At 49.8% G+C, this 27,761-nt stretch overlaps 1 protein-coding gene across 1 annotated transcript in view; it reads right to left on the bottom strand.

Moving 5' to 3' along the window:
* Positions 1-27,761, bottom strand: part of WDR27 (WD repeat domain 27) — a 126,491-nt gene that overhangs the window by 81,144 nt on the left and 17,586 nt on the right. The window contains exons 6-22 of the mRNA XM_073894263.1: positions 26,278-26,391; positions 25,012-25,063; positions 23,680-23,750; positions 21,757-21,874; positions 20,440-20,560; positions 19,155-19,258; positions 18,563-18,718; positions 18,318-18,464; positions 18,118-18,185; positions 17,818-17,939; positions 17,313-17,395; positions 13,848-14,064; positions 11,975-12,072; positions 10,620-10,709; positions 6,395-6,516; positions 5,255-5,388; positions 1,326-1,423 (exon numbers count right to left, since the gene is read on the bottom strand). Of these exons, the coding sequence (XP_073750364.1) occupies positions 1,326-1,423; positions 5,255-5,388; positions 6,395-6,516; positions 10,620-10,709; positions 11,975-12,072; positions 13,848-14,064; positions 17,313-17,395; positions 17,818-17,939; positions 18,118-18,185; positions 18,318-18,464; positions 18,563-18,718; positions 19,155-19,258; positions 20,440-20,560; positions 21,757-21,874; positions 23,680-23,750; positions 25,012-25,063; positions 26,278-26,391 (1,915 nt within the window). The remainder of the gene's footprint in view (positions 1-1,325; positions 1,424-5,254; positions 5,389-6,394; positions 6,517-10,619; positions 10,710-11,974; positions 12,073-13,847; positions 14,065-17,312; positions 17,396-17,817; positions 17,940-18,117; positions 18,186-18,317; positions 18,465-18,562; positions 18,719-19,154; positions 19,259-20,439; positions 20,561-21,756; positions 21,875-23,679; positions 23,751-25,011; positions 25,064-26,277; positions 26,392-27,761) is intronic.

Genomic DNA, 27,761 nt, shown 5'->3' on the forward strand with positions numbered 1-27,761 from the left:
ACCGGGAATGAGCAGCCCCATGTATTCTGTTAGTACTTTTGGGACACACCAGAAGACACACAGGATGACTGTGGCTTCAACAGCTGAAGCTCCACAGAAGCTGTGCTCACAGCCCCGCTTCCCCCTCTGGTCCTGGGCATCTGGCAGGAGCTGCTGGGCCATGGACAAGGGCGGACCCAGGTGCTACACATCCCAAGGTGGGAGGCCCAGAGGTCTAACTCCAATGAAATGAAGTTCAAGGTGTCCAGGAAATGCCCAAATCAAGAGATGGAATGGCAGCTGAATCTACGGGTACTGAGCTCAGAAGACAGGTCTGAAGGTAAAATTAGGCAATGCAACCATAAACGTGGACAGTGCCACCCAGAGCCGGCTGCACGAGAGCACACAACTCCCAGCATGGCATACCACTGGCTGAGCATCGCTAACTTCGACACTTGGGACAAGAGCGGCAGTTGATGAACTTAGGGTTTGTGTGACCACCAGAACTATCCAACCTCCCATGTTCAGCCCAGAACACTGTCATCAATAGAATGGTAATAAAAATAATATGATAAAAAGATCACCAGATTTGATAATAAACCCAGTGCTAACACTGAAATATGCAGAAACCACCATTCAAGGCCAGAATACTCAGGACACATTTCTGCTACAGGTGTTGTGTTGTGTGTGTAGCAAAAGGGTCTAGCATAAAAATATCACATTTCTAATTAAAATACACTAGAACCTCTAATACCTTATATCAGTCCTTCTGAAATTTCAACTATAAAACTCTTCAAAAGAACATAACTTAGACCTCTGAATAACTTAAAATTTTATAAGATGAATTCCTAAAAATCAGAGCTTTTCTTCTAAATAAATCAAAATCGATGCTTTTAATTAAAAGGGATGATGCTAGCCAAAAAAAGTCAAAAAATAAACTTTAGACTCAATTTCATCTTCAGCATTACTGCTGTAACTTCTGCCACCCTCCACAGAGCTGGGGCAAACTTCCATTCATGGAAGGATACCACCCACCGTAAGTGTAGCAGTTCATTTTTAAAAAGTACTAAATGACTACATATTATACAGTAAACTACAGACCGGAAGTAGGGGGTTAGATGCTCTGCTGTATGTATGTCCTGTGCTCTGTTGCATCCAAGTCTAGTTTTCCTTTGAAGCTCTTTTCACCACTGAGGAGAAATCACTACACATACAATCATGCAGAAGATGTGAGCTCCCTGAGTCCCGGTGCTCAGCACGGCGCCTGCAGCCTGGGCCCGCGGCAGACGCTCTTGCTGGGAGGCTGATGCTCAGGATGTGAAAACCCAGAGCAGAGGCAAGGATACAGGAACAGAAGCCGTTTACAGCTGATAAACTGGTAATCTCTGTCATACCAGTCGTAGGAAGCCTGAAGACACCTTTGCACCTACTCTTCTGTTTATATCTGAAAGAAAAATAAAGACAATTGATCTTTCTGTTTCTCTCCCACAATTAAGCATTCTACCATTAAAAGCTGAACATGAAGAAAGTTTTCATATTACTGAATAATTATATTTTATAACATCAAAGGAATAAGTCAGCTACCTTAATTTTCCTTTAGGAAACTCTAAATTTTCCTTTAAGAAAACTTCATGAAAAAATATCATATAAATCCCCAAATAATTCATTCTTGTCTATGAGAAAGTAAATTTTTCTCCTAATTCTAAAATAATTACATATACTTAAGAAGACTTCCAACCGGTTATAAATTATCTATATTTCCATTAACACAAATGTTGTTAATATTTTCTAAAGGGTAACATAAGCAGTTAGTATTGGTTTAATAAACAAACGACCTCAAGAATCCCTAACAATAATTTTATAAAGGAAAGGAACCCGCTAGCAATCTTACAATGTGATCCTGGCCCAGGGAGGGTCAGGGGAGACCTCTGGGGATGGCCCAGTGGGGCAGGAGCAGGTGGGGGATGGGGCCAAGCGGCGGGAGGGCTCCGTGTCTCGAACCTGCTGGGCGCTGAGAGGAAGGATGAACAGGCCGTCAGCCCGTACCTTCCACAGGAGGGTGAATGCTGCATGGGGGCCTGGGGCCATATATGCAGGGGAGGCACAGAGATGGGCATCCAGAGGCGTGACTCAGCAGGTCCTGGGGCAATGGCGGTGTGGGGGGTCACCCACACAGACTTGAGGGACAGATGGAGCTGAGTCGCAGGAGAGGTTTGAAGGGAAGCTCAGTGACAACGCAAAGATCCCACAAATTACTGTGTATTCCTGCTGAAAAACTGCATGGATCAAACAGTAGGTGGTTCACGGAGCAGAAAGCAGCCGTTTCATGGGGAGAGCCGTGGAGAAGCTCTGCAGACACCACAGACCAGGAGAGGCACGTCAGAAAGATCAGGCAAGCCAACAGAGAAGGCACACAGCTGAAATCACAGGGCATGGGGGTGAGGTGGGACGGGGGAAGGGACAGTCCCCGTTTAAGGCACAGGTATTCATGTGGCATAGTGGGCCGCGTGCCCACCTCAGCTCAGAGGGAGAGGACGGGCAGGGAGAAGGGCCAGGACAAGCGCTGACGGGGCTGGCAGGAGCCCTGCCCGGGGGACACACAGCTTCGCTGAGGGGCACTCGCGCCTGCGGCCTGTGTGAGCTGTGGCGTCCCACCCTCGGAAGCCTTGCCAGTTTCCAAGAGTCGCCACCCCCAGCTGATGCAGGCGTTTAAGTGGGGAAGGCAGCTGTAGCCCAAGCAAGCAGCAGGCCTGGGCAAGGGCCTTTCTCCAACAACCTCCATGGGGCATCTCCCCAGACGGAGGAGGTGAGGCCGCCCGGGCTGCGCACGACCACCCACTGGAGGGTCAGACCGCTCGCAAAGGGCCGTGTTAAGCACGTGCGAGGCGAGCATGGAAGGGATCCAGCGTGAAGGCCGTCTCCACGCCCCAACTTTGGCTGCTGGACCTGAAGCAAATAGTCTGCAAACACAGTACTTCTTTCCAAGGAACTACATTATCAAAAATGTGAAGACATTAAAAACACCAGGGTTGCAACAACCAGTAACCATTCAGTTCCTAATACCTGGCCTCAAACTCACGCCAGTGGAAAGCAGGCTAGTAAGACGGGGCAGGCACATGATGCCACACCGCAGCCTCGGGAGACAGGGGCCAGGAGGCTGCAGGGGTAATGCCACAGGGAGCCCTGGGCACTCTCTGCTGTCTGCCCGGCCACGGCGCCCGCGTCCTGCTCAGGAGCAGCCGGGACCCCATAGATACATCACACCTGAGCCAAATCCATCCTGGCCTCAGCACACGTTTCTTGGCCAAGTGGCTGACCTAAGAGTAAGCCAATCTTCTGGCTGAGATCCGGGGACACCTGCCATGTGTGTTCCTCCTTCACACTTAAAAAGCTACCCAATAAGGCTACTAAGCTGAAAACTTGCCCACAGGTCTCCCGATGGGCACAAGGGACTGTGGGTGAAACAGAACCCACAGTGACTCGCAAGACAGACCCTGAGCTCAGACTCCAGAAACGCAAGCCCATTCAACGTCACGCGCCCCACAGTGAGAGCACTGACGTGCTGATGTGGGGGTGACGCCACACGTCTGACGGCTGAGGGGAGTCTTGCAGCTATCTGCCCAGTTTATAAACTGACAATCCCTGCCGGCACGCTCCCAAGGCAGGTCCCAGCCCCAGGGGCCTGAGATGCTCCCAGGGGTCTGCTGCCTGCCGGCTCCAGCACAGTCTCCCCCTTCATGTTGCTGTAAGAATATGGATGTGACGCCTGGAGCTAGAGCAGCTACCTGGAAATCATAAAGCGAAAAGTAGCAGGACAGCACCAGCACACAGTCCTCAAGCCTGCGAGCCTCCTTCCTTTGCAGATGGCTCAGCTCCAGGCTGACATGAAACACCACAATCAGGTACTTAGTTATAGCAAGGAAGACAGCATGGCATCCCCTGCAGAGAGGATGGAAGGACAGACAGCCTCCAGAGAAAGACAGAACCCACCTCACTGTGTGTGCCACACACAGCTCGCTGCTGGCACAGAGCAGACGAGTCTGAAATCACCCCCCACGGCCCCACGTCCACACGTGCACAAGGAAATCCGGCACAGCACTGGTTAGAGAACAGGGGCGAGTCGGAAGGAGCCGGATCTCCGGCAACAACAGGATGGGGGAGGACACTATGGCACGTACCTGTTGCACAGAATTTCATAACAGGTGCTGCGAACAGACTGAAGTCACATTCACAGGCATGGCTAAATCTCAGAAACAGAATTCTGATTATTATGAAAGGTATGTTGCATTAGCAAATATAAAACCATGGATGGGAAGCAAACACACCAATCTCAACATGAGGAAAGTTACCACAGCCAAGACTGGAAGCAGCCAGGTGCCCACGGTCGGACGAGTGGATAAAGATGAGGTGTATGTACACACGGGGGAGTACTACTCGGCCGTCAGAGCGGCTGAGACCTTGCCATGTGCAACAAGGATGGGCCTGGAGGGTTTTATGCTAAGTGAAACAAGTCAGAGAAAAACAGATACCCTATGACCTCACTTATATGTGGAATCTAAAACACAAAAGAATAACAACAACAAAACAGAAACAGATTCATACAGAGAATAAACTGGTGGCTGGCGGGAGGGAGGGGCGGGGGGCAGGGGGGGGGCAGAATAGGGGAAGGGGATTATGGCACATGGGTCCTGAGGGTGGGAGTGCAGCACAGGGAGTCCAGTGAACAGTACCGTGTACTCTGGAAGGTGACGGATGGTAGCTACACCTACCATGGTAAGGACAAAAAAAAGCAGAGGAAAGAGGGGGTGGGAACTGGCCCAGGAAGGCAGGCCACTAATTATCCCCATAATGTTTTATTCCTTTAAAAATATGAAAACAAATGTTAATATTTGCACAGGGAAGTGTGAACAGGTGTTCCATCTGTATATTTAGCACGTGCGTGTGTGTATGAAACAGTTCCTGTTTTAACTTCACTACAAACACAGTAGGAGTCGTACCACATAATATCAATCAGACGCGTTGCTGAACCAAGGTCAGAGTTCCACGTTCCAAAGCCCCGGAGCCTCTCGTCACACCAAGGCCCCTGCGTGAGGCACTGCAGGTGAGCTCTGAGGAGGGAGAAGCCCATCCCTCGGCTCTCACCAGCAGCTTGCGGTGAGGTGATTCAATTTTGCACAACACGTGTAAATGAAAACCCTCTATTTACACACGACCCAGCAAGAAACAAGGCTCCCCCGACCACGGAGGGAAAGGAGGCAAAGAGCTGGCTACGCACCTTTGGATCCCATCCCTGCAAGTGTCGACATGGTACTTGAGGAGCTGGAGCTCGGGGCCCGAAGACAACAATATAAAAGTGTCTATGTAATAAAACTGTGCAGACCGAGTGGGCTTAGAAAACACGTCTTTGCCCTGGAACGTAAATCAGTAGTCATGGCCAGCATAACAGAGGCAGACAAGACACACACGGAGACTCTTTCCTATCAACCCACACGTCTACTCTAAACGTGGACACACTTCCTTAGAACCGGTTCACCATTTTGTTTCTTCTTCCCGACTACTTCTGAAAGATGTCACATGATTAAAATGTTTCTGTAATGAGTATTTTGAATCCCAGCCATTTAAAAACTTTAAAAATAAAATAAAATTGATACTTGGCAGTGAGGATATTAAGTAGTGAGGATTTTATTGAAAATAAATTCTAACCGTGGAACACAGTTCTGAGGCGTCAGTGTCACGTGAGAGATGACAGTGTCAACGACCCTAAAACAGACCCGTTCCCTTGAAGCTGCTCCCAAACGCCTCGTCCCGGAGTCCCCAGTCTGACGATTTCCCTTCCTGGCTAGTCTTCCTAGGATCCAATCCCCCTTTCACAGTAAGACCCGCAGGAGATAAATGCTAACCACAGCTTGGAGAATCTGCAGTCCCCCAGCTCCTGATCTGACTCGTGGGGGTGTGGCCCTGTGGTCACCTCCCTCTCCCACCTCAGCTGTGACATCAACACCACCGCCCTTCTCGTCTCTCCCATTGTCTCCAAATGGTCTCCTCTAAGCACGCAAAAACGCTCACAAGTAACGGTGCGTGCGGACAAGTGCACATGTGCCCGTGTGCGCGCGCGCGGCTGTCACACATGTACGCAAGTGCACACGTCTCCATGTGTGCGCGCGCAGCTGTCATACATGTACGCAAGTGCACACGTGTGTGAGTATGCACATGCATACATGTAAGAAAATGCTGATCACTGACCACCGCGGGTGCACCGGAGCAACTGTGGTTCACCCCATTTCCCACGCTCCTGGTGAGGGTACAAGCCCAGGCCCCATGAAGGTGCTGGCGTGCCTCTGTGACTGCCGGTCTGGGGGCCGCGGGGCTGGTCAGTGAAACCCCACCCACAGCCGGCGCTGGGGTTGCCCGTTACCACACACAACGCGAGTTCTGCCCCACGGAGTGACCACAGCCGCAGCGTCCCGTCCCGGGAGGTAGACAACAGCCACTGGCCATCATGGCTCCAGCACACGGTGCTCACCGCCCCGTCGTGACCTAACGGAAGACACAAACACAGGTGCCCCTGGGACTTCCATCCCACAGAACGCGGCTGTTCCAGGAGCAAATCGCCAGGCCAGAGGCGTTCCTAAGCCATGCTGGCAGCAGTGAGACCAAAGCCCGAGGATTCCTTTAAAGGCTCAGTACGGTTTGTGAAGGAGGTACTTCAAAAATGTATGTTTAAAACACGGAGCTCAAAATTATGTGTGCATCTGTGCTTGAAAAGAACATAAACTGTAGAAACTCACAAAATGTAGCATTATAAGAGGTACAGAAGTCTGTGGGCTTCACAATGACGCGTCTTCAAGAGCTGTTGCTCTCTCAACACTGAAGGAAAAGGCAGAAGGATTCGCTGCGTGCGGCCACATACGGTCTGACTACTGTTATGGCTGTCGGGGTCTGCGGCGCCGCCAGCAACAGGCTGCATGAACACGCCCCACAGGGCCCGCAGCACGCGGGGGTGTGCAGGAATGAGATGAGCAGTAACGTTCAGGCCCATCACCGGGTCGAGAACATACCGGTTACTTGCTTCTCTCTTCCTATCGAAACAGCTAAAGAGAAGCTCTACTGTGCCAACCGCAGTGTGTCCTGGGGGCAATCTCTGTCACTGAGAGGCGCGTGCACTGCTGTGGGCCGGAGCCTGACCGGCCAGGCACCGGGTTGAGCACCCAACGCAGTCCGTCAACCACCGCAATCGCACACGAGGTCAACGGGACAGCCCGTCCTTGCGCGCGGGTTCCCCGTCCCCCGCCTGCCTCAGCTCCACGCGGCGCAGAGAACAGACGCGCACCCCTGCGGGAGCCGGACACTCTACCACTGCGCCAGGCCGCCAGCCAGCCCTGCTCCTTCTCAACCGGGCGCCGGCCGTCTCCCACGCAGGCTGACCTCTGCATTCTGCCTCCAGCAGAGGCCCAGGAGGCCGCTTCAAAGGGTCCTGCCCCTGCTGCCACCAGCCATGCAGAGGAGCCCAAGGACAGGGAGAGCGGGGCTGCTGGGGAAATGAAAACCGCGGGCTTTCTGGAGTGGAGAGGGGCAGCATGGGCGGCTGAGGTGCAAGCGCCCCTGCCACGGCACAACTGGGGAGTCTGGATGGTGCTGTGCCACATGGGGCACGGGGACGGGCCCAGGGGCCCCAGCAGCACAGCAAAGCCACCTTCCCGTGTGGGCCCCGCGTCTGGCTGGGACGGCAGAGAGAGGACCCACAGACGCGGCCCCGCATCTGGGAACGCGCCAGCCTCCGGCTCAAGCACTCTGTAACCGAACGTGCACGGAAGCCAGTGCCCCCATGAGGACATTCTTGCTGCTGCGGCTGGACCACCACAGAGGAGACAGTGAGGGGCCGACCAGCCAGAGAACCAACTCGGAAGAGATGGAAAAGGCAGGAGAGATCTATAGAGTAGGCACCGCGACCCAGGACAACCAGAGTCGGATTTCCCGAATAGCTCTGCTGCCCTCTGGTGTAGGTTTCTGGGAGTTTTACCAGAAGGACAGAGGCCCCATTGCGCCAGGCTTCAGGCCTGCACCGTCGCTGCTTTGCTGAGAAATAGCAAGGCCGGGGGACACCAGGGATGGCACCTGTGACGCTTCACTGCAGGTCAGTGTGTCTGAGAACCCACGACCACCCGCTAGCGTCCCATGTGCTCTGGGCCGTGACGGGTAGGCGGCTCTGCCTGTTCTGGCCTGGGACCTGCAGATGCACCTGTATTTCCAGCTCAGTGGCTCCCTTCCTCAACATCGCATAGGGGAGCTCAGACCGCCACCGCCTTACCCTGCAGTGACAAGGCCGACAAGCCACGAGTCAAAGGGACACGGGCAGTGAAGTCACCACCATTTAGCTGGGTGTAATTCTTCCCAATTAAGCGGTAATCCACTGCAGTGGGGACACCCTCTGCCCTGCCATCCCTCCCTGCTAACTAGTATTCTGAGCCTGGGCGCCCAGACAAGGTCAGCTGAGTTACCAAAGAAGGCTGAAGTGCTCTTATCGCAGAAACCCTAAACAGGCACCCCTCTGCTGGCCCCCAAGCATCACTGGGGCATCGATGAGCCCACCCAGTGCATCAGCCAGTAAGGCAGGGACAGACCTCTCTGACTCCGAATGAGAACACTACACGACCTTCTCCTCCGAGCTCCAGCCTGCACCAAGCAGCTGTGACCACAAGGCCTGGCGCAGGGACCCCAGCTCCAGCCGGCCAGCGTGCCTAGCAGGGACCTCGGCTGGGCTCCTCCTTCCTCCCCTCAGCACAGCTCCACGCTGCACACACTGCCTTCTCACTGAACCACACTGACGGCCTCCCATCTTGGATGGCAGGTGCCCCTGTGGCATGCACACTGCAGCGATAAACCTCAGGAACAGAATGAACAGGACACAAGACACATCTGAGTCCTCCCTTTCCCTGAGGCCAGGGCCTGGCTTGAGGTGTGTGACCCCCGACGCCACAGAGAAGGAACGCAGGATGGCCACAGTGTGGCTGAGATCAAGCGGACTGAGAACTTTTAACACCAGAAAGCAAGATGTTCTGAGCTCAAGTTCACCCTTTTTTCAGAATTGGTTTTTAAGGAACTCCATAATATTTAATAAAATCTTAACTAAATTTAATCTTGTGAAGTGGCTGGCCCCAGAATTCCACTCTTCCACCCCTCAGCCTTGGGCACATCCTCCTGCAATGGCTGAGATCCATCCACCCGTGTCCTCGAGCATCTGCTCTGTGCCCAGCACTCGCTGAGGGACGGAAGCGGGGTCCCCACAATGCTGGTGCTGGACAACAAGGTGTGATGGGCGGCCTTCCACATTCGAAAGCACAAACATGAAGCCCTTACTAAATTAAATGCCATCATGACCACTGGCTTTCAAGCTGGGATGCACAGCTGGCCATGCTCTCCTGGGACCCAGTCCTGAGTTCTCTAGGGTGGGATTCTAACTTAGCAACTAATTTTAACCACAACAAAATATCCAGATTATACTGGCCTCATTTGTCCTGGATTGTGATGAATATTAAAGCGCCCACTTTCCTGCTTTTTGTGTGAAGTGTGGAGAAAGCAATTGTATTTTCAAAGTTGAACCATATGACCAGTAACCCAGTGGCACAAGGCGGAATGGTGCCCTAGAACATGTGGGGTGGGTAAGAATGACGCTTTTCCCCAAAACACAAACAGGGCACTTTTTTAAAAGGCAAGTTTGAACATCTCCTGCATTATTTGAATTCAGCCACAAGCCCTATTCCTGCAATAAAACAGATAGAGAAACATCCACATCCAACATAATTGCCATTTCTATCAATTGTTGAGCGATAGACACCCAGGCGGAGTCCTGGGCACATTCAAGGTGCCTTAACAGGAGCCTTCAGAATGACACTTTGAACCCCAGGAGGGATGATGTGGCTGTGGGCTGGGAAGCTGCCCTCCAGAAGGCCGCCCAATGCTGTCAGGAGGCCCGTTGTAGACCCTGGAGGTACCCGAGTCTGGAGGAACACTGTGGGGCATGCTCCTGCCCCCCTTCACCCACCATGTCTGCGCCTCACCCCCTCCGCCAGGTGCTCCCTCCTCTACTTCACAGAAACACCTGGACTGGCAGCATTTCTGGGTTGTTTTTTTTGTGTGTGTTTTTGTTGTTGCTAAAATATCTACCAAGTGTGAGTCTTGCAGTGAGGGGCTCCAGGAGCCTGACCGAGAATGGGGGTAGCTCAGAATCTGTCAGGAAGCTACAATAGCAAGACTTCCAACACCTCTGCCCTCACCTCAAATCTACTCACCCGAGAAACATCCTCACCTCATTACATTTATAAAAATGTCTGTGTACAAACCGTCCTAATTTTCCAAACATGCTTTAGTCATGTCTGTGAGATCTGATTTTGCCCCTCCCCAGCGACTTTGCAGAAGCTTAGTTCCCTGACCATGGGGCACTGTGACAGAACTCCTGCAGCCTGGCCTTCCTGGTTACACCCCTTCTGCCCAGTTTAGTGGGGCCAATCTAGTTCGCTAAACCTCCATGCAAGCCGTAGTTCTAGTCCAGTCTGATCTTGAAGAGAAGAGCAACTGTTACCCAGGACCAAAAGGAGACCCACCCATAAATTTATAGTAACTAAAATTAACACACATCATACCTGAAAAAACAGCAGGTGTCCCAGTGAGATCAGCACGGAAGACCAGCGACAAGTGGTTGGCTAAGCCGCAGGCAAGCCACCGTCCATCCCCTGCTTAAACATGGTAAGAGATATCCCTATAAAATCACAGCTCACAAGAGTCACACTTGCAACAGTAAATATAGAATCTGAGTTAACTTGACGTTCGTTTTGTCAGTGTGAGGGAACCTAAAACAGCACTTGCTCAATGGCTAACCACCACACTTTGAGGGTCCACCAGGTGGCATCCCCCAGGACGTCCTTTAGAGAGGACCTGGGAGTTAGGTGCCACAGGGCTAGTCAGAGTCAGCACGGGGTTCTGAACCCAGAGAACCTTAACCCCCAGGGCACCCTGCCTCCCATCAACAGATTTTAAGACACATAGTATTCAGCTATGCAAGAATATTTAAACCTATCCCTAACACAGGGCAGAACTAAGTTACAGACCAGCCCCCCCCCCCATGATTTTCCAACTCATGGAGCTCCTACTTTATTTCTAATCATATCATACAATCACGTGATCATAAATAAGCAAGACTATCTCACACCACAAAGGTACTTCACTGATGATACTATGTATCTTATTTCCCAAAATCACTCAAACATGCTTTAGCTAAACTTACACGAAAAAGAAGGGAACTCAGCATAGTTGGAAGTAATGAAAACTGCAGGAATGCCCTCAAAATGCTAAGGGGTGGCCTTCTAGCCACCAGACTGAGGGCAAACACATCTTCTCACCTCCAGGTATGTCTAGAAACCAGAAACAACGTGTGCTTCTGAACAAGAGCTCAGATCGCAGAGCCACCTGGACGGGAGCTGCTCCCCATTTCCCGCAAACTCACTTAGGAAAAGTGCTGAAGGCCCAGAAAAAGAGTCTGGCAGAGGCATTTCAATGTGCTTGAGAGAACATGGCTGTCCCCAGCCCAAGACGTGCTGGGCCTGCAGGAAAGGCTCCATCTGAGGAGGGATGGCAACCACACAGGACACCGAGGTAATCCGCCCTGAGCGGTCTCCTCCACCCTCTGCGAACCAGCCCCCCACCCCCTCGTAGCTCCTTCCAATGCTACAGAGGAGAGGGTCACACACACACTGCACAGACTGGCCGAGCCTCCAATTCCAAATCCAGGAGCTCCCACCTACAGCAGCGGCCGACGCGAGCGGGAATGCCCTAATGCCAGTACGCTCGAGGGCAACGTGAGCTTTGATTTTAATCCAGACTCAAACAATGCCAGAAAACTTCACACAACCAAGATTTTTAAAGCTCTATTTACAACGGAACAGTGGCAGTTGAGAGACCCTTGGAAACACAACGAAGGGCGGCCCCGGGCGCAGCGTACCTGAGTACTGGACACAGCTCACAGCCGCCGGACCGTGCGCGATGACACGCTGCTTGTGGACTTTGGTTGGTGGAGAACTCTCCAAAGGGTATTCCTTACTGGAAGGAACATCAGAAAAATGAAAATCGAGAGTTCAAAGTGAGATGAGAAATAAAACAATGGACTAGAAGTGGTGGATTCTCCCCTATTTATATGCACAATTTCATTCTATCCAACTTGAATACATATAAATACACACAGAGCCATGAATAACTCTGTAAAATGCACTTCCGCTCCATTTTCAGTACAAACTGTCAAGGATTGCTCATGTTCACCATACACTGAAGTGACTCTGTGAGGACTTGGTGAGAGAAGACATCCTGCACTTGCTGGTTTCGCCCTCTCTGTGGGCGGCCATCACACTAAGTACTCTAGTAATCTATAGATGGCTTATATCTGCCGTGAGAATAACCACATCCCCAGGCTGTGAGACAGACCATGGCGGCTTGCAGGAAAGGACCGATGGCCGGGACCCGTGCAGGGGCAGGCTGGGTGGAGTGGGTCCTCCCACTGAAGGCATCCATCTCTTGAGGCAAAATCTCCTCAGTGTTCATGTTCAGCACCTGGTTTGGCAGCCTCTGAGCAGCAGCAAGGCCACGGGCACCAGAGGCCTGGCTCCTCCCTGGTGCCCATGTGGCCCCCACAGCCCTCCCACCTCAGCGGAACCACCTGTCACGCAGCACTGCTACGTGCTTCAGGGAATGTGGAAAGGTGCCAGGCACACAGCAAGGGCAGAAAAAGAAAGTAGCTGTGAAGACAGGCTGTTGTAAAAGCTGGAAGTTACTGGTGACAACTTACACATTTATTCACACTTTTAGAGGCCATACAAGCTGGAAAGACTGGCCTTGCAAGCCTGCCCCACAGCCAGGCAGCACCATCCCTCCAGAGTGAAATCTGGTAGGTGTTTGGAGGAGCCTTTCCCTGAGGACACTGGCCTGTGTCCGGGACGTTGTTAGGGGTCCTCCCCTCACTGAAACCCCTCAACAATGCCCCACAGGCCAGAAACTCATCAAAGACCGTCGGCTCTGTCTGGAGAGCTGGGTTTCCGTAGGAAAAAGTCACCAAGAAGATCAGAGTTGAGCATGGCTCTTGGTCCTGCATTCCATCCCCAACCATTGGTCTGAGTATCACAGGGTCTGAGGGCACCTGCTGGGGTCACATCCCTGCCATCCATGACCTGCTGATACAGGAGCAGCAGAGCAGGGCAGGAAGAGCATCGGGGCGTAGGAGAAACATTACAAGACTGGGTAAAACCAGCATTCTCCGTGCTGTGGACGAGAGCAAGTGACATTTCAACACCACAGCCTGGAATCTCTGTCCAGATGAGGTCATCTCCAAGTGTGGGACTGGGAGGGTCCTGGAGGGCCCCCCACACACCTTCTCACCCAGGTACACGGGGCCTGGGGACCAGCAACACTGGCCACAGTCCCGCATGCACTGCACAGCACCCGCGGGACAAAAAGCACGTCCAAGTCTATGCGCTCAGCTCAGGTCTGCTCACATTCTTCTGTCCAGTCATTACCTAACAAACTTATCAAGAATGATCCATCATCAACCACAACACTTTCTAAAACAGAATTTTAACAAAAATTAATACTCCTAAGTTGTTAAGGTGGTAAAGATAGCAACCTGTCTGAAAAAGGGTTGATAAGGAAGAACTGAATGGGACCAAAAGGGCATGTATATACAAGTGACGTATGCACATTGCATGCACATGTGCTCATATATACATGCAGACTCACAAGCTCGCACACCTGTTTGAAAAAAATTCACTTAGAGTATTCAAAGGGTCTCTCCAAATTACACATTTACTTCGGGCAAACCAGTTACGTACCCCCTGTGACAGTCCCTACGTGGTAAAGAGCGGTCACCGCTGCTCCTGGTGTTGGTCTTTGGTGAGAACAGAGTTATGCTGCAGAAAGCAAACACATTACCCTCAAAGATTACAGTTCCAAGCTTCTTAAGAGACCTGCATTTTGCAGCAAAATATAATATATATTTAAATATATTAATGCTTTCAGTGTCCCATGCTGGAAATACACTGAACATTCAATTACTTCAATTGTAACAACTACCCTTCCACTTACACATCTGCAGTAGCATTCTTGGGACACTGTCTCCTTTTGGAGAATGAAAGTATAGGATCACAACAGAAACTGAACTGCATTCATGGTTTATGGACGTTATTTGCGAACCTACTCAGAAACAGAAGTGAAACCACTGGGAAGTAATGCTGTATCCTACCTTTAATAAAATCAAATTATTGAATATTGGCAGTAGCTGAACAGTCACCTGGTACTGGCCTGTTTTTCAGATGAAGAAACAAGACCCCAGAGATTCTGAGACACAGAGTGCCGAGCCCCAGGGATGCATGCTGGACAGCCACACTCCCACCCCACACCTGCATCCAAGCCTCTCGGAGCAAGCAGCACATTCTGCATCAGGCCGTGCCCAGAGCCATCAGGACAAGGGATGAACATGTCAGCTCAAGGTGTAATAAAACAGGCCCCACACAAAGCCCAGTCTGTCTGAAATTCTGTCCACAGGATGCTAAAGACCAGCTATCAGGAGGAATTCGCTCCATAAATCTGTGACAAATACATCTTTTCTACAAACAAGTATAGCAATGATCTTAACTCAAATTCTCGGTTAGATTCTTTTTTATCATAAGATAGAATAATAAGAAAGATAAACCACTAAAACATAATTACAACAGTGCCTTTTAATGGCAATAAAACTTATTATCCTATTTTTAACCTAAGTCTTCCACAACACTGCAGACTGATAAAAACTCTGACATTGCATGAACTTACCACAAATACTTATAAATCTCAAAAATTCTCTCAGATGAAATAAAATTCTGCCAGAATTATTTATATTTACATACACTTAATACTTGGTATCCAATATGAATATTCTGTACAATAGTATAAAATAACTTTAGAAAAATGAATAATTGTATAATATTGAGTTATTTTTAAAATAGTTCTCTTTTATTTTAAACAAAGAAATTTAGTTCAGTTTCTGACACTATTTCAAACCTGTAACCTGGACCATATTCCCATCAAAAACCAAGTGAAACTAATGAGCAAATCACTAAAATGACATGTATGTGACCAGGAACCGGGGACGCATCCCGTCCTACACAAGGCAGATCCGCCCCGGGGGGGAGGGGGGAGGCAGGCTCCTCAGGGGAGACCTGGAATAAAACTGCACTCAGAGAGGACCCAGAAAACCTCTCTCCACCTCAATGTCAAGCGAAGGAGAAAAAAAATCTCCAAGAAAAATAAAGCCAACAGTAAAATATTCTCAGGATCAGGTAATAAAGTTACAGATGCATTAGTGTACTTGATTATGAGAAGGTCTTAAAATTACTAGAATAAAGCTCATCAATATGTAAATGTCTATTATTTTAATAAATGCCCTAAGCATTAGAGTAAAGCAATTCTTCATCACAGATATTTCTTCTTTCTATGTGCTTTCTGCAAGTAGAGGGATGTGAATTTTTAGATTATAGGATAGCTATAAAAAAGTCATTTTCAGTAATTTTCCATACAAATGTTATTTTAAACAAGACATAAAACCATCATTAAAAAAATCAACAATTTGAAATTTCACCACTCTGGATACAGAGAAATTATAAGCTTTGTAATAACCTTACTATTTATATAACTGTTCTTATCAAAGGTTTTGTTCTACACATCATTTAGCTGTGATGCACGGTATATCATATATCCCATCTGAATAAGATGATCCATACTAGCAAAAAATGAAAAAAATCAATTTTTAAGGGTAAATCTAAATAAAACATATGCAAGAACAAAAGCTAAAGAAATAAATGAGTTCGGTAAAAAAAGTAGGAGAGAGAATCATAGGTCTTATTTCACAACAGATTTCCACATGGAGGCGTGCTGTGAGATCATGCTCCTGAAATGTAAAGTCGCCCACATGTGGCCGATGAAAATGGCCACACTTACAGGGAAAAGACAGATTACATCACTAGCCATGTAACATATAGATTTCATCCCACAAGTAATTCTCCTTGAGTAAAAATATACTTAGAACTTCAATACACCAAGTAAAGCCTCTCCACTTTTAGTAACACACGGACATAGGAATGGACAATTCTTTGAGGAAGCTGCTATTTAAATAAGGACTGGTAGCTGACTTCCTGCTGAGCAATCCTCTCAGCTGGGTTTTCAGACTGAAGGGGAGGGATGGGGAGCACAGAGAGACAGAGCAGGTCAGAAGAGCAGGAGAGAGCCGCAGCTCAGAAACCCAGCAGGGATGACCCGATCCCCAGTGGCCCTGGCCAGGAGTGACCTGGGAGGGTGGCAGCCGGGGGTTCTGCACTATCTGTCCCAAAAGAACAGTCAAGGATTTCAGAGGGTCTCATGGAGAAGGGAGGGGACGGCTGGACACAGGGGCTCACCAGGGTAGGAGGAGATCTGCAGGCGAGGAGAGCCTGGAGGTCCAGCAGGGGGGCACTCCATCCTACCCAATCCTGCCCTGTCCAGGAGCTGGGTCCCTCACCAGAGATGGAGATAAAAGCAGATTGACTGAGCACCTCTATTGTTTTTTAATTAGGTCAATAGAAGCTTAACAAGACTGATAAGGACACTGAGTTGGTCACTGAAGGGAAAAAAAAAATCATTATCAATGATTCTTACAATGGAAATAAATGGAATGTAATGATGTCTATCATCGTAAAACAGAAGTTAATTTTAAAATCATTTCTTTGTAAAAAGCAACATGTGAATTTGTTTTCTGCTTATAATAAGAAAAATTTTTGAGGCAATCGGGAATAATTTATATGGGCTGGCTAATACAAGAATTACCATTGGTTTTGATGACGTCACAACTAGGTAAGCAAATGTCCACATGTTTTATAAATGCATGCTGAAGTATACAGGGGAAAAATAACATGATGTTTGCAATGTGCCTGAAAATTATTCAGCAAAGAGAGGCAAGAAAAGATTGCCCCCATGATAAATGACTGGGCATCCCTGGGTACCACTGCTCTTCTGGCCACGAGAAACATCAGCATTTTTAAATATTTCTGAATTCCTATGAATTCTACCCAATTCAGGAAAAGAAACATCTAGCACATTCCCTACCACAAAGAGCATGTAAAGCATGTGAAAGGTAGGGAAACGAAGGTACACCAGAAGGGAGGAAACACTGAATTTTCATGCTGACAAACATGAATTCACAAAGCAAGAGAATGGTGCCAAGCAGCACGGGGCCGAAGGGCAGCACCAGCTTTGTATACTGATATTCCAGAGTGCATTGTACTCACCGGACTGTCTCTGCGGAGCTGGCTGGGTCCTGCTTTCCTCAGCAGGTCTGAAGTACAGTGGAGAGGTGGAGAGAACACGGGCGCTAAGGTAGAAACACAAAGTGCACCAGGAGAGCAGACTCACATACTGGCCTCATAGCTAGGAAACGTACATTTTAAGGACACTCACAAGCGATTAGTAATTCATGTACATATGGGTGTGCAATGTTTGGAAACAGGCTTACTCTTATCCTTCTAAGAAATAATTTTTAATATTTTTCATAAAAGTGCTATTTCATAATTTACATTCTATCCTGAAATACAATAGTTTTGCATGAAAATAAACTATGAATCATTTAGTTTTAAACAATATAGAAGCAATACCATGAGCAATCATTGCTCTCAAACAGGGTTAGTACAGTTGGGAGTTTACTAAACTTTACTTTTCTTTCTTAAGGTCAAAAGGAATCGAAATTCCACCAGCTGGTAAAGTTGAAGGTGTACACCCTACGGAGGAAGACTGTACCGAGGCAGCACGGGGAGATCCCTTCCCGCGTTGTGCCCCCGCTGAGACCTCACCAGAGCAGCAGCACAGATTTCCAACAAGGCGATCTTACGGCCACACAGGGACGTGAGTAAGCAGACGGCCTGCACGGACAGTCAACAGTGAACACACAGGACCCCACGGCAAGCGCAGCATCAGTCATGACATTAGCAGCTACGGTATAGCTGCACATGGCACCGTGCGCCTCATAAACCTGCCGCCTGCCAACCGTATGGCCGCCAGGGAGCTAAGCGGCACAAGTACAAGAGCTGCGGGACTCACCTTCTCACCACCGACCTTGCTCATCACTGCACATGATCCGGCAACTTGAGTGCTGGAGCTCCTGAAATCTTCGTTTTCGGCAAAGAGAAACAAACCAGCGCTGCTGATGGGGTAAGTGGAGGGAACCACCCACTCACGGACACATCTCTGCACAGAGGCCTGTGTGGGGGCTGGCAGGTCTCAAGCCCCGAGGCCCTTACAAGAGCCCTGCCCCTGGAGCAGCCCCGAGTCACGGAGAACCGCAGACTCTGTGCGCAGTGTAGCCTCGGGGGAGCAGGCAGAACAGAGCTCCCGGGGCAGGTTCAGGTGAACCTTCAGGGCGAACAGGAAGAGAAACGGGAGCTCTGCTTTGGAGGGTTCAGGCAAAGCCCCACAGGTGATGAAAAGGCACACTGACTTCCCGTGAGAATGGTGGCATGGGCTGGCCCAAGCTAAGAACTCAGACTCTGTCCCCAGAGCACAGGGGCCTTAAAAGAAAAAGAAGGGAGCTTGCATTTACCGGTGACCTCGGCTGCAGTGCACACAGGGAAGGCGGAAAAGGAAGCGTTAATCATGCCTGCATTTCTGGCAGCGGCAGCTCCACGCACGGTGGTCATGGAACCTGAGGACAGGAGCCAGGGTCGGACAGGAGGGTGCCCCAGCTCAGTTCAAACAAGCTGTCTGACAAGCTGACGAGGCCATCCAGTCACCCAGTCATGGTGCTGTCTCCAGTGGGAAATACTGACAGGGTGGACTTGAGAATCCTTGGTAGGAGCTTGGGACAGAGGCGGGAGTGCTAAAGAGAACAAGTGTGCCTCTGCACACACATGGAAGATGGGAGGGCTGGGGGCCAAGGGAAGGGAGACCCACAAAGAGGTCGGAGTGGACTCAAGGCGTGTCCTTGGGACCCCGCGCACAGAGGCTGCCTGTGGCCCGTCTGCACATTCTGATGACTAGGCCTTCTACACCAAAAGGGTCACTCTCCCAGATGCCAGAGAAAAAGATTAATTGAAGTTACATGAAATTTATATCAAAGATGATCTGAACTTTGATCTTACCCTTGTAATGTAAAACGGCTTCCAGTTCAAAGTTTGCCAAGTTAAATATGAATAAGCCAGCTGAGCTTCCAATCCACAAGCATGTAGTATTCTCAGAAGAAAGACTAATTTTAAAGGAAAAAGAGAAAATACCCAGCTGGTCTCCCTCCTCAGGCTCCCATCCCACAGAGCGCCACGGAGCAGGCCCTCCTCAAGCTCTTCTAGGCAGCCGGCTCTTGGCATTTAGGATCTATAACTATCCTCGACTAGGCTGGTATTTCGGCTTTCCTGGACGCCTGCTGTCTGGTGAAGACAAGTACTAGGCAGCCACAGCCAGATCCCAACTCGACTGTGATCTGCAAGGTTTTCCTTTCTCTGAGGCCACAGGACTCTGCTCAGGTGGGCATCCCTGTGAGAGGGGCAGCGTGGCACCTGCAGGTCCTTCCACGCAGTGTCTGGAAAGGAGGAAACCAGCTCAAGAGGAAACAGACCAAAGTAGCAGAACCCATGAAAGGGCAAACACAGCTCTGCTTTCTCTTCTATTTTCGGATATACAAACTAGATAAACGTTAATAAAGGGACCAATAAGCCCCTCTGGCCGTGCCAGACCTGGGACTCTGAACAGCTCTCCGCGCCCTCTCTCCCACCTTCCTCTCGGTCCCCTGAGGCCTCTGACCACCCTGACTTCCTGGGCTCATCCTCGGGCCCTCATGCTCCCACAGCCATTCCCAAGTCAGCCAAACAACTGCACCCCAGGGGAGGAAGCCCGGGCCGATCCTCAAGGAGCTCCAGCACAGGTCATCTCAGACGGCTGTTCCCGCGCAGCCTGTGTCGAGGGGCAGACCCAGCAGGGCACCTGTGCAGAGACCTGGCCCACAGCACAGCCGCTCCCCTTCCCCTTCCCATCCCCTCCGCATCCAGGGAGACCAGAGGCTCCTCCCTCGTTGTCCCTAGAGCTTTCTGTACTCAGTAGCTAAAGCCATCATAGTACATCTGAAATGTCTGATGTAGGGCACAGATGGGGGAGTATTAGAATGAGTTATGATTACATCCCCCTTTACCTTATTACAGAGTCAAGATCTGCCTAGACTTTGGTGAGCAAAATTAAAAACAATTTCATTTCTTTTATCAAACAGACTTAAAAGTAATTGACCAGGTTTACCGAATACGCAATCCTAAAAACACTTAACAGTTATTATTACTTAAACAGACAAAAATACATTGGCTTTACTTTAATCATTCTTAAAAAGTGAACCTAACTTAAGAGGATTTCCTCAATGGTGTTGGACAAGTTCATCATACTCACCAACCACACTCGGCAGGGAGAACGAGGGACAGATCACATGGCCCCAGCCCCAGGACAGGGAGGCTTGCTTCAACCTCCTCTCCTTTCTCCAAGCCATCTGTGCAGACACACTGACCCTCTTCTAGGAAGAGAATTATTGATAATCTGAGCTATGGGATTAAAATGGTCCGGAGAGTTAAAGGCAGACAGTTGGCAGCACGGTATATTGTAGGAAATACATGTGGGCTAGAGTAACTTGGATCGGATCATGAGTCAAGGAAAATAGCCAGGCTTACACGCAATAAAAAACAAGATTATAGGGGCGCCTGGGTGGCTCAGTCGTTAAGCATCTGCCTTCGGCTCAGGTCATGATCCCAGGGTCCTGGGACTGAGCCCCACATCGGGCTCCCTGCTCAGCAGGAAGCCTGCTTCTCCCTCTGCCACTCCCCCTGCTTGTGCCCCCTCTCTCGCTGTGTCTCTGTCAAATAAATTTAAAAAAATAATTTAAAAAAAAAGAACAAGGTTATAAATGCAGAGTAGTCCCCATACATGAGGCCTGTCAGGAAGAAAGGTGGAGTTCCAAGCACACCTAGACTTTAACTCTGTTCCTAAAGCAGGATCAGGTTCATTTCCTAATAAACGGCACTTACACAAGAAATAATGAAAGCCAAGATTTAAAGCATTAGGAAGAAAACAGATATATTGGATAAAGGTAATTTCTGACCTTCTTTCAACAGAAATAGCTTAAAGCCATCTATGAAAAAAAAGACACAAACTAAGCCAAAAGGAAGAACAGTGATGAGAAGCTTGAGGGCAGTAGGGGAAAGACATCTGCTGTAACAGGAAAGTTCACGGATGGCACATGCCCACAAGAGAGTAAGAAGTAACCCCCCTTTCCTGCAGAGCATCCGCTCCTTTTGTGATGCGGTGTACATACTAGAGCAACTGGGAGGAAGAGAGGCGTGGCCACGCGGAAGCTACTGTGGGGACAGAGAGGACTCCAGCAGAGATGGGGGCCGGCCCAGGTGGGCCGGGGCCTCGGCACAGGACAGCCATCAGAAGCGGGGAAGCGGCTGCCCTGGGCTGGGGGGGCACATGCTCTCCTCATCAGCGGACCTCACCCCCGGCACACAGGATGAGCCTCACTGCCACTCCACCCCACCCTCCCTCACAAGAGCCCCCTGGCGCTGGTGCACGTCTGAGGTCAGATGCTAGACTTCTCCCAGTAACAACTGTCCTTGCCCTGAGCTCTCTTCAGCTCACCTAACACAGGACCCTGGCAGGCTGCTCAGGAGCCCCGTGGGCAGGGGCCCCGTGGGACGGTCTGCGTGATGTTACCTGGCAGGCTGCACAGCCTGGACTCAACCCTCCTGAAGAAACTCTTGCTCTTCTTCTTTAGGTCAACCCGTGTCACACAACGATAATCATGTCCTTCAACCAAACTGAAGATCCAAAGCTGGAAAAGCCAACAAGGCACAGACCTCAAGTCGGCCATCACAGGGCACAGGTGAACACGTGGTACAAGCCCAAGGAGAAGGGTGGGTGTGGTGCCCGAGACAAGCCCCGTGCAGCCTGAGAGCCTGCTCAGACCCTTCCTCTGCCGGTCTGACCTCTCCCTTCCCCTTCCCGGCACCACATCGATTCAGACCGCTGACACCAGGTGCAGACACGCCCTCTGGCTTATAAACCACTGCCCAAGAGGGCATGTGCTCTGATCCCCACTGGTCCAGGCCAGTCTCTCTGAACCCGACACCACGAACCCACAGCTGCAAATACATCGGGCACATCACCGGGCAAAAACACACAGTAATAGCAGCCACCTTTGTCAAAAAGAAAAATAAAATTTCTTCCAAAAATACATCTGTGATATTGTGATTTATAACAATAAATACATGTCTTTGGACTTCGTCCCTGTTTCCAGCACAGACCTCTTAAAACCCTGGGAACTTCCTAAGAGTGACAAAGGTGTCTTTTGTTGTGTTAATGAGGTGACTTTTGGAAAGGCCCTAAGGGTGGGGGCAGGTTGCCAGGAGAACCAATCACTGATTAGAGGCTCTGAACTTTCTGTCCCACCCCCTGACCTCCAGGGAGGGGTGGGGGCTGGAGGTTGGGTTCAATCACCAATGGCCAATGGTTTCACTAATCATGCCTACATACTGAGGCCTCCATGAAAACCCAGCTCCCAGGTTGGTGAACACGTCCACCGTCCACACCGGGAGGGCGACCCTCCCCAACCTCGCCATATGTGCCTCTCCATCTGGTGCTCGTCTGTGTCCTTTCTCACGTCCTTTAACAGATTGGTCAACTGGGGGCACCTGGGTGGCTCGGTCAGTGAAGCATCCCACTCTTGGTTTCAGCTCAGGTTGTGATCTCAGGGTCTTCAGGCCAAGCCCCACGGTGGGCTCCCAGCTCAGCCCCTTCGGCGGGAGTCCGCTTGGGATTCTCTCTCCCTCTGCCTCTGCCCCTCCCGCTCGTGCTCGCTCTCGCCTTCTCTCAAATGAATAAATAGATCTTCCTAAAAACAGACCGGTAAACTGGTAAATAAGCATTTCCCTGAGGTCTGCAGGTCGCTCTAGCAAATCCGTCGAACCCGAACAGGGGACGTGGGCCCCTGCGGTCTGCAGTTGGGCTGCACAGAGCCTGGGGGACCCGCAGACCCACTGCTGTTGTCGGCGTGTGAAGGGGATGCCGTCTCCTGGGCGTCGGCCCCTCGCCTGTGGGGGCTCCAGGCAGACAGTGTCAGAACTGGGTGCAACCGTAGGGCACCCGGCTGGCGCGCTGCAGGCTGCCCAGTGTGGGGGGACCCCGCACACGTGGGGTGACCCGAAGGGCTAGAGGCGAGGTGTTCCGTGTGAAGGCAAAGGACACTCACACGGGAGCGAGAACTGCATTATTTCCTAATAGGGTGTCTTGCCCAAATTATCTCAACAGCAACTTTTTAAGAAGAGAACAGTATCCATGCTTTGTGAATACACCTGAATTGCTCACCTAAAAAAAGTAAGTTTTGAAAAAAAAATCAAGTATCTTCAAATTTTTCAAACTGTATAAAGCGGGCTCTTCTGATGGCTGTGGGCGGGCGCGTGTGAGTGTGAGCCCCACCCCAATGCCCAGGCCCCAAAAGGAATGGCTTGACTACCGGGGTCGACAGTTTCTTCCAATCAGAAAGAATACAAGGAAGTGTTGGAGCAGAGATCTCTCTGCAGGCGTTCACATAGTCATGATGGTGCTTGGACCTGGAACTGAAGTCTGTGCTTCTCTCACCTGGCCGTTTGCGCATCCCGTCACCAGCTGCCGGCTCTCTGCATCGATGAGGAGACTCAGGAGAGGGGAGGCTATAAACAGAATACACAAATATCTATCTGTAAATACTTAAACTGAAAAGTATCCGAGTTTTACTTACAATATCTTTTTTTAGTCAAGTCTGAACTATCCTGAAATAATTTCTTCACCAGGAAATACAAACCGTAAGTGCGTACACATTCTGAGAACCTGTGTGCATGGGAAGGTAGCGAAGCTGTCCCACATAAATAGCCTGGGGGCAGCTCCCCGTGGAGGTGGGAGCCTGACTGGCACAGTCCACGCGGCACCATCAAGGCCCAGCAGCTCCATCACCCACACTGTAAAAAGCACTACCACCCAATAACTATTACACTTGCAACAGAAGTAACACATTTATGGGATTAGTCTGGAAAACAGCAATTAAATGATGCCTACTGTTTAAAATGTTGCCTAGAATGTCATTTAAAAGTTATTCTGAATCTAAACTATCAAGAATTCAGAAGGAAAATTAAGATAAATGGACATTTAAAGACACTGCATGTCCTAAATAAACTATAAATGACATCAAAATCAAGTTAGTAATTGTTTTCTTGACAGTCAAATAATAATTCCACAAGTTAATTTCAGGAAAATAATTACAAGGTAATTCCAAGAAATGTGGTTTGTCCCTGAGATTGACGAATGTCTTCAAGTTGATAAAACACCCTACTCAGCACATGGATGAGTGATGTCAGGAAGAACGGCTGAATCTCAGAGAAGTACGACCGTATCTGCTCAAGGTCACAAGGCCCCTGCATATTCGCAAAGCTGTATTTCTGTGTGAGTCATCCCAAGAAAAGGGGCTCCCTGTGCAGAAGGATGTGCACCAGGAGCATGGGAACACCGGCCAGGAGGTGTGTGGAGACCTACGTGACCTGTTGTAGGGACTCACGGCCAGACACACAGTTTGAGCAAAGGGTACAGGCGCTGAGAGCTCAGGGTGGTACAGAACTTCCTGCCTAAGCACAGCCTCTGATCCACGAGGCAGATGTGCCCTGCAGAGGCCTGGCTCTGCACCTGTTCCTGGGGACAGCAGAGGGGGGCAACACGTTTCTTCCAGCCCACCAGTATGCTTTTCAGACTGCAAGCATATGCTTAATTGTAAGTTAAAAACTTCAAGAAATGTACCTGTTAAGTGAATCCTTAAAGGTGTGGATGGGAGGGAGACCCTCAGACCCCCTTGAATGGGACAATTCCAGCTTAAAAACACACACTGAGAGAATTTGACTCCACGAAGCCCACCGACAAAACAGACATACAAGTTTTTAAAGTTACCTGTTAACACTGATGAGCTGTAGATTAATGATCCCATATGATGATCCCAAACCTTTGGAAAGACACGTTTCTTTAGAAGAGACATAAATTTTTTTCTGATCTACATTCCTGATGTAGCTTGAACTAATACTTCTAACTTGGTTACAAATTAATTCATGTGAATGGTTACCTAAAGGACAAAATAATAAAATAGGTATATAAATAATAAAACTGTAGAAACACAATAAAAGATTTCGGACTCATATGGGGAAAAGCTAGCATTTCCAGAAGTAAAGATCTATGGGTTTGGAAGACCCAAGCCAGGGCTGCAGACATCCCCAGCACCAATCGACACTGCCCAGGGGAGGTGTGCGGCCACGGTCACTGCCGTCTACTGCCAAGGGCGAGGGCCTATTTCCAGACACGCTCTGGCACTTTCCAAACTCAGCTCCCATCTCAAAATCCCCAAGAGATGAGGGGCACCCTCACTTCCATCCAGGCTCAGCTCATCTGTCCACAGCAGCTGGAGGGGCTGGGGCTGGGCCCGAGCAAGGGAAGAAGCAGACATTTCCAGATGACCGAGGAAGTCTTCCAGTCTCTCTCCTCTCCCACCCTGCAAGAGGGTGTAAACCACCCGCAACTCTTCTTCCAATTACGCTGCACAAGTCCTCACTTGGTCAATAGGATAAAAATCCTAATGCTAGCTGACTGGGAGCTGGATGGGAACGGAGCTGACATTTTAAATTAGTTTCTTCTTGGGGCGCGCCTGGGTGGCTCAGTTGGTTAAGTGTCTGCCTTCGGCTCAGGTCATGATCCCAGGGTCCTGGGATCGAGCCCCGCATCGGGCTCCCTGCTCAGCAGAGAGCCTGCTTCTCCCTTTCCCTCTGCCTGCCACTCTGCCTACTTGTGCATTCTATCTCTCTATCAAATAAATAAATTAAAAAAAAAAAAATCTTAAAATAAATAAATAAATAAATTAGTTTCTTCCTAAGCTCATTAATATTGGAAAATGGTTCTTCTGTTCTGGGCCCCCCAGAAACACTGTGGAGTAAATTAATGTTCTAGCTCCCCAAGGCCCTGGACTTGAGGAGGAGGGTCCCGCAGCTGACCCAAGCCCACCTAGGAATGTTGGGACACGCCCAGCTGACACCTCCAGCCAAGTTCAGGACAGAAGTGTGTTGAAATAAAGTCACACGTATGAGGTGACCACTGACCAGAAACGCCTGCTCAACTGTGTCCACATTCCTCTGAAAAGCACCGAAAGCACCCCAATACCCACGCCCTTACCTTAAAGCTTCTGTCTTCAGACACTGAGATGAGGAGGTGTGTTTGCCACAGACAGAACTCAGCTGCGGTCACGGCGCCCCGGTGACCCTCCAGCTCAGCTCGTGTAGACTGGCTCTGGGAAAATTTGTGAAGGAAGATCAATACTGAATGTTCTGGTAACTCTTTATATAACTCCCTTCTCCAAATGTGAAACCACCTGTGTCTAAACCTAGAAGTTAAAATTCAGATGGCTGAGCTGAGAGGGGGCAGAAGCTGCCCAGGGCCATGTGCATGGCAGTTCTAGAGACAGAGCGACCTGACGCCGGCCCTGAGCAGCGCCACACACGAGGCACTCCCATCTTCCCGTCCACACCCTGTGTGCAGCTCTGAGGCCACTCTTTGCCGCAGGACTGCCCAGAACAGCTCTGCAGGGGTGGGCAGAGCATCCTAAGATCAAACAGGACAGTGTGTTCCTACTACTAATGAGCTATCCTTCCTCCAAAACCCATGAAACCTACTCTAGAGCCAGGAAGCCCCAGAAGACAGTGTCATGAGTCAGAATCACACAGCAGAGATGCAGTGACTGGTCACCCCAGCAGATGTCCCTGTGGGACTCCAGGCAACTGGGATCAGGCCTGCTCTTCAACCCTGCGGCATCCGGTCAGACAAGATAAATAGCCCCTCGTACACATGCAGGAAACATATACATATCTGTATCCACACAGCAACTTAACTAAGGAGTAAGCGCTTAACCCCGGAAGACTTCCAGTAATGTAACCTGAAACCCTTGACAAGCTAGCTTATGTCTCTTATCACCAGAAGATTAAAAATAAAAGGTGGGGTCATAATGTGCACAAGGACAGGGATACTCTCCAGGTTGGATGTTAGGAAATGCACGTTTCTACTCCCTCCAATGTTTGTAATATGAAATAGTCCTTGTCTCTTAATAACATTGTATCCTGGAAAACACCTTGTTTCCTTTCAGCATTTATGGTCATGTGTTACATTAGTTTAAGTGTTCTGTATTCATTTAAAGTCTCTAGAGCAAAGTTCATCAACTGGTCACTACCTAGTGTTCTGTTGAAAGCACTACAATACTTCACGTCCGCGCTGGCAGCCCACGCATGTCAGCCCACGCATGTCCGGCTACTTTCCCTCGGTAAATCTCACAAGCCTGCTACGAAATGTGCGAAGAATAACAGGCCAGCCATACACAGTCTGGAACAAACAACTGCCACCTCATGTCCCGTCTGCGTGGTTGAGGCCTAACCTGACTCGGGTCCATCATCTTCTCTTTCTGGGACACCTCATCTTCCTTCTGGTGCTGACAGTGCTTGGTGTCCTCCTGGCTCATCTGTGTTCCTTCCCCCAACATGAGGCTGGTGAGCTTTGCTACATGTGGTGGGTGCCTTCACGGAATCACTGAATCCTAGGACATTTCCCAGCATCTGTGACTTCACTTACAACGTTAACATTTTGTTATGTGTGAGCCTCAGTTGCACAAT

This window comes from Callorhinus ursinus, unplaced genomic scaffold, assembly GCF_003265705.2.
Source record: "Callorhinus ursinus isolate GAN/ISIS: 27379988/994484 unplaced genomic scaffold, GSC_fseal_2.0 scaffold6, whole genome shotgun sequence".
Classification (NCBI taxonomy): Eukaryota; Metazoa; Chordata; class Mammalia; order Carnivora; family Otariidae; genus Callorhinus; species Callorhinus ursinus.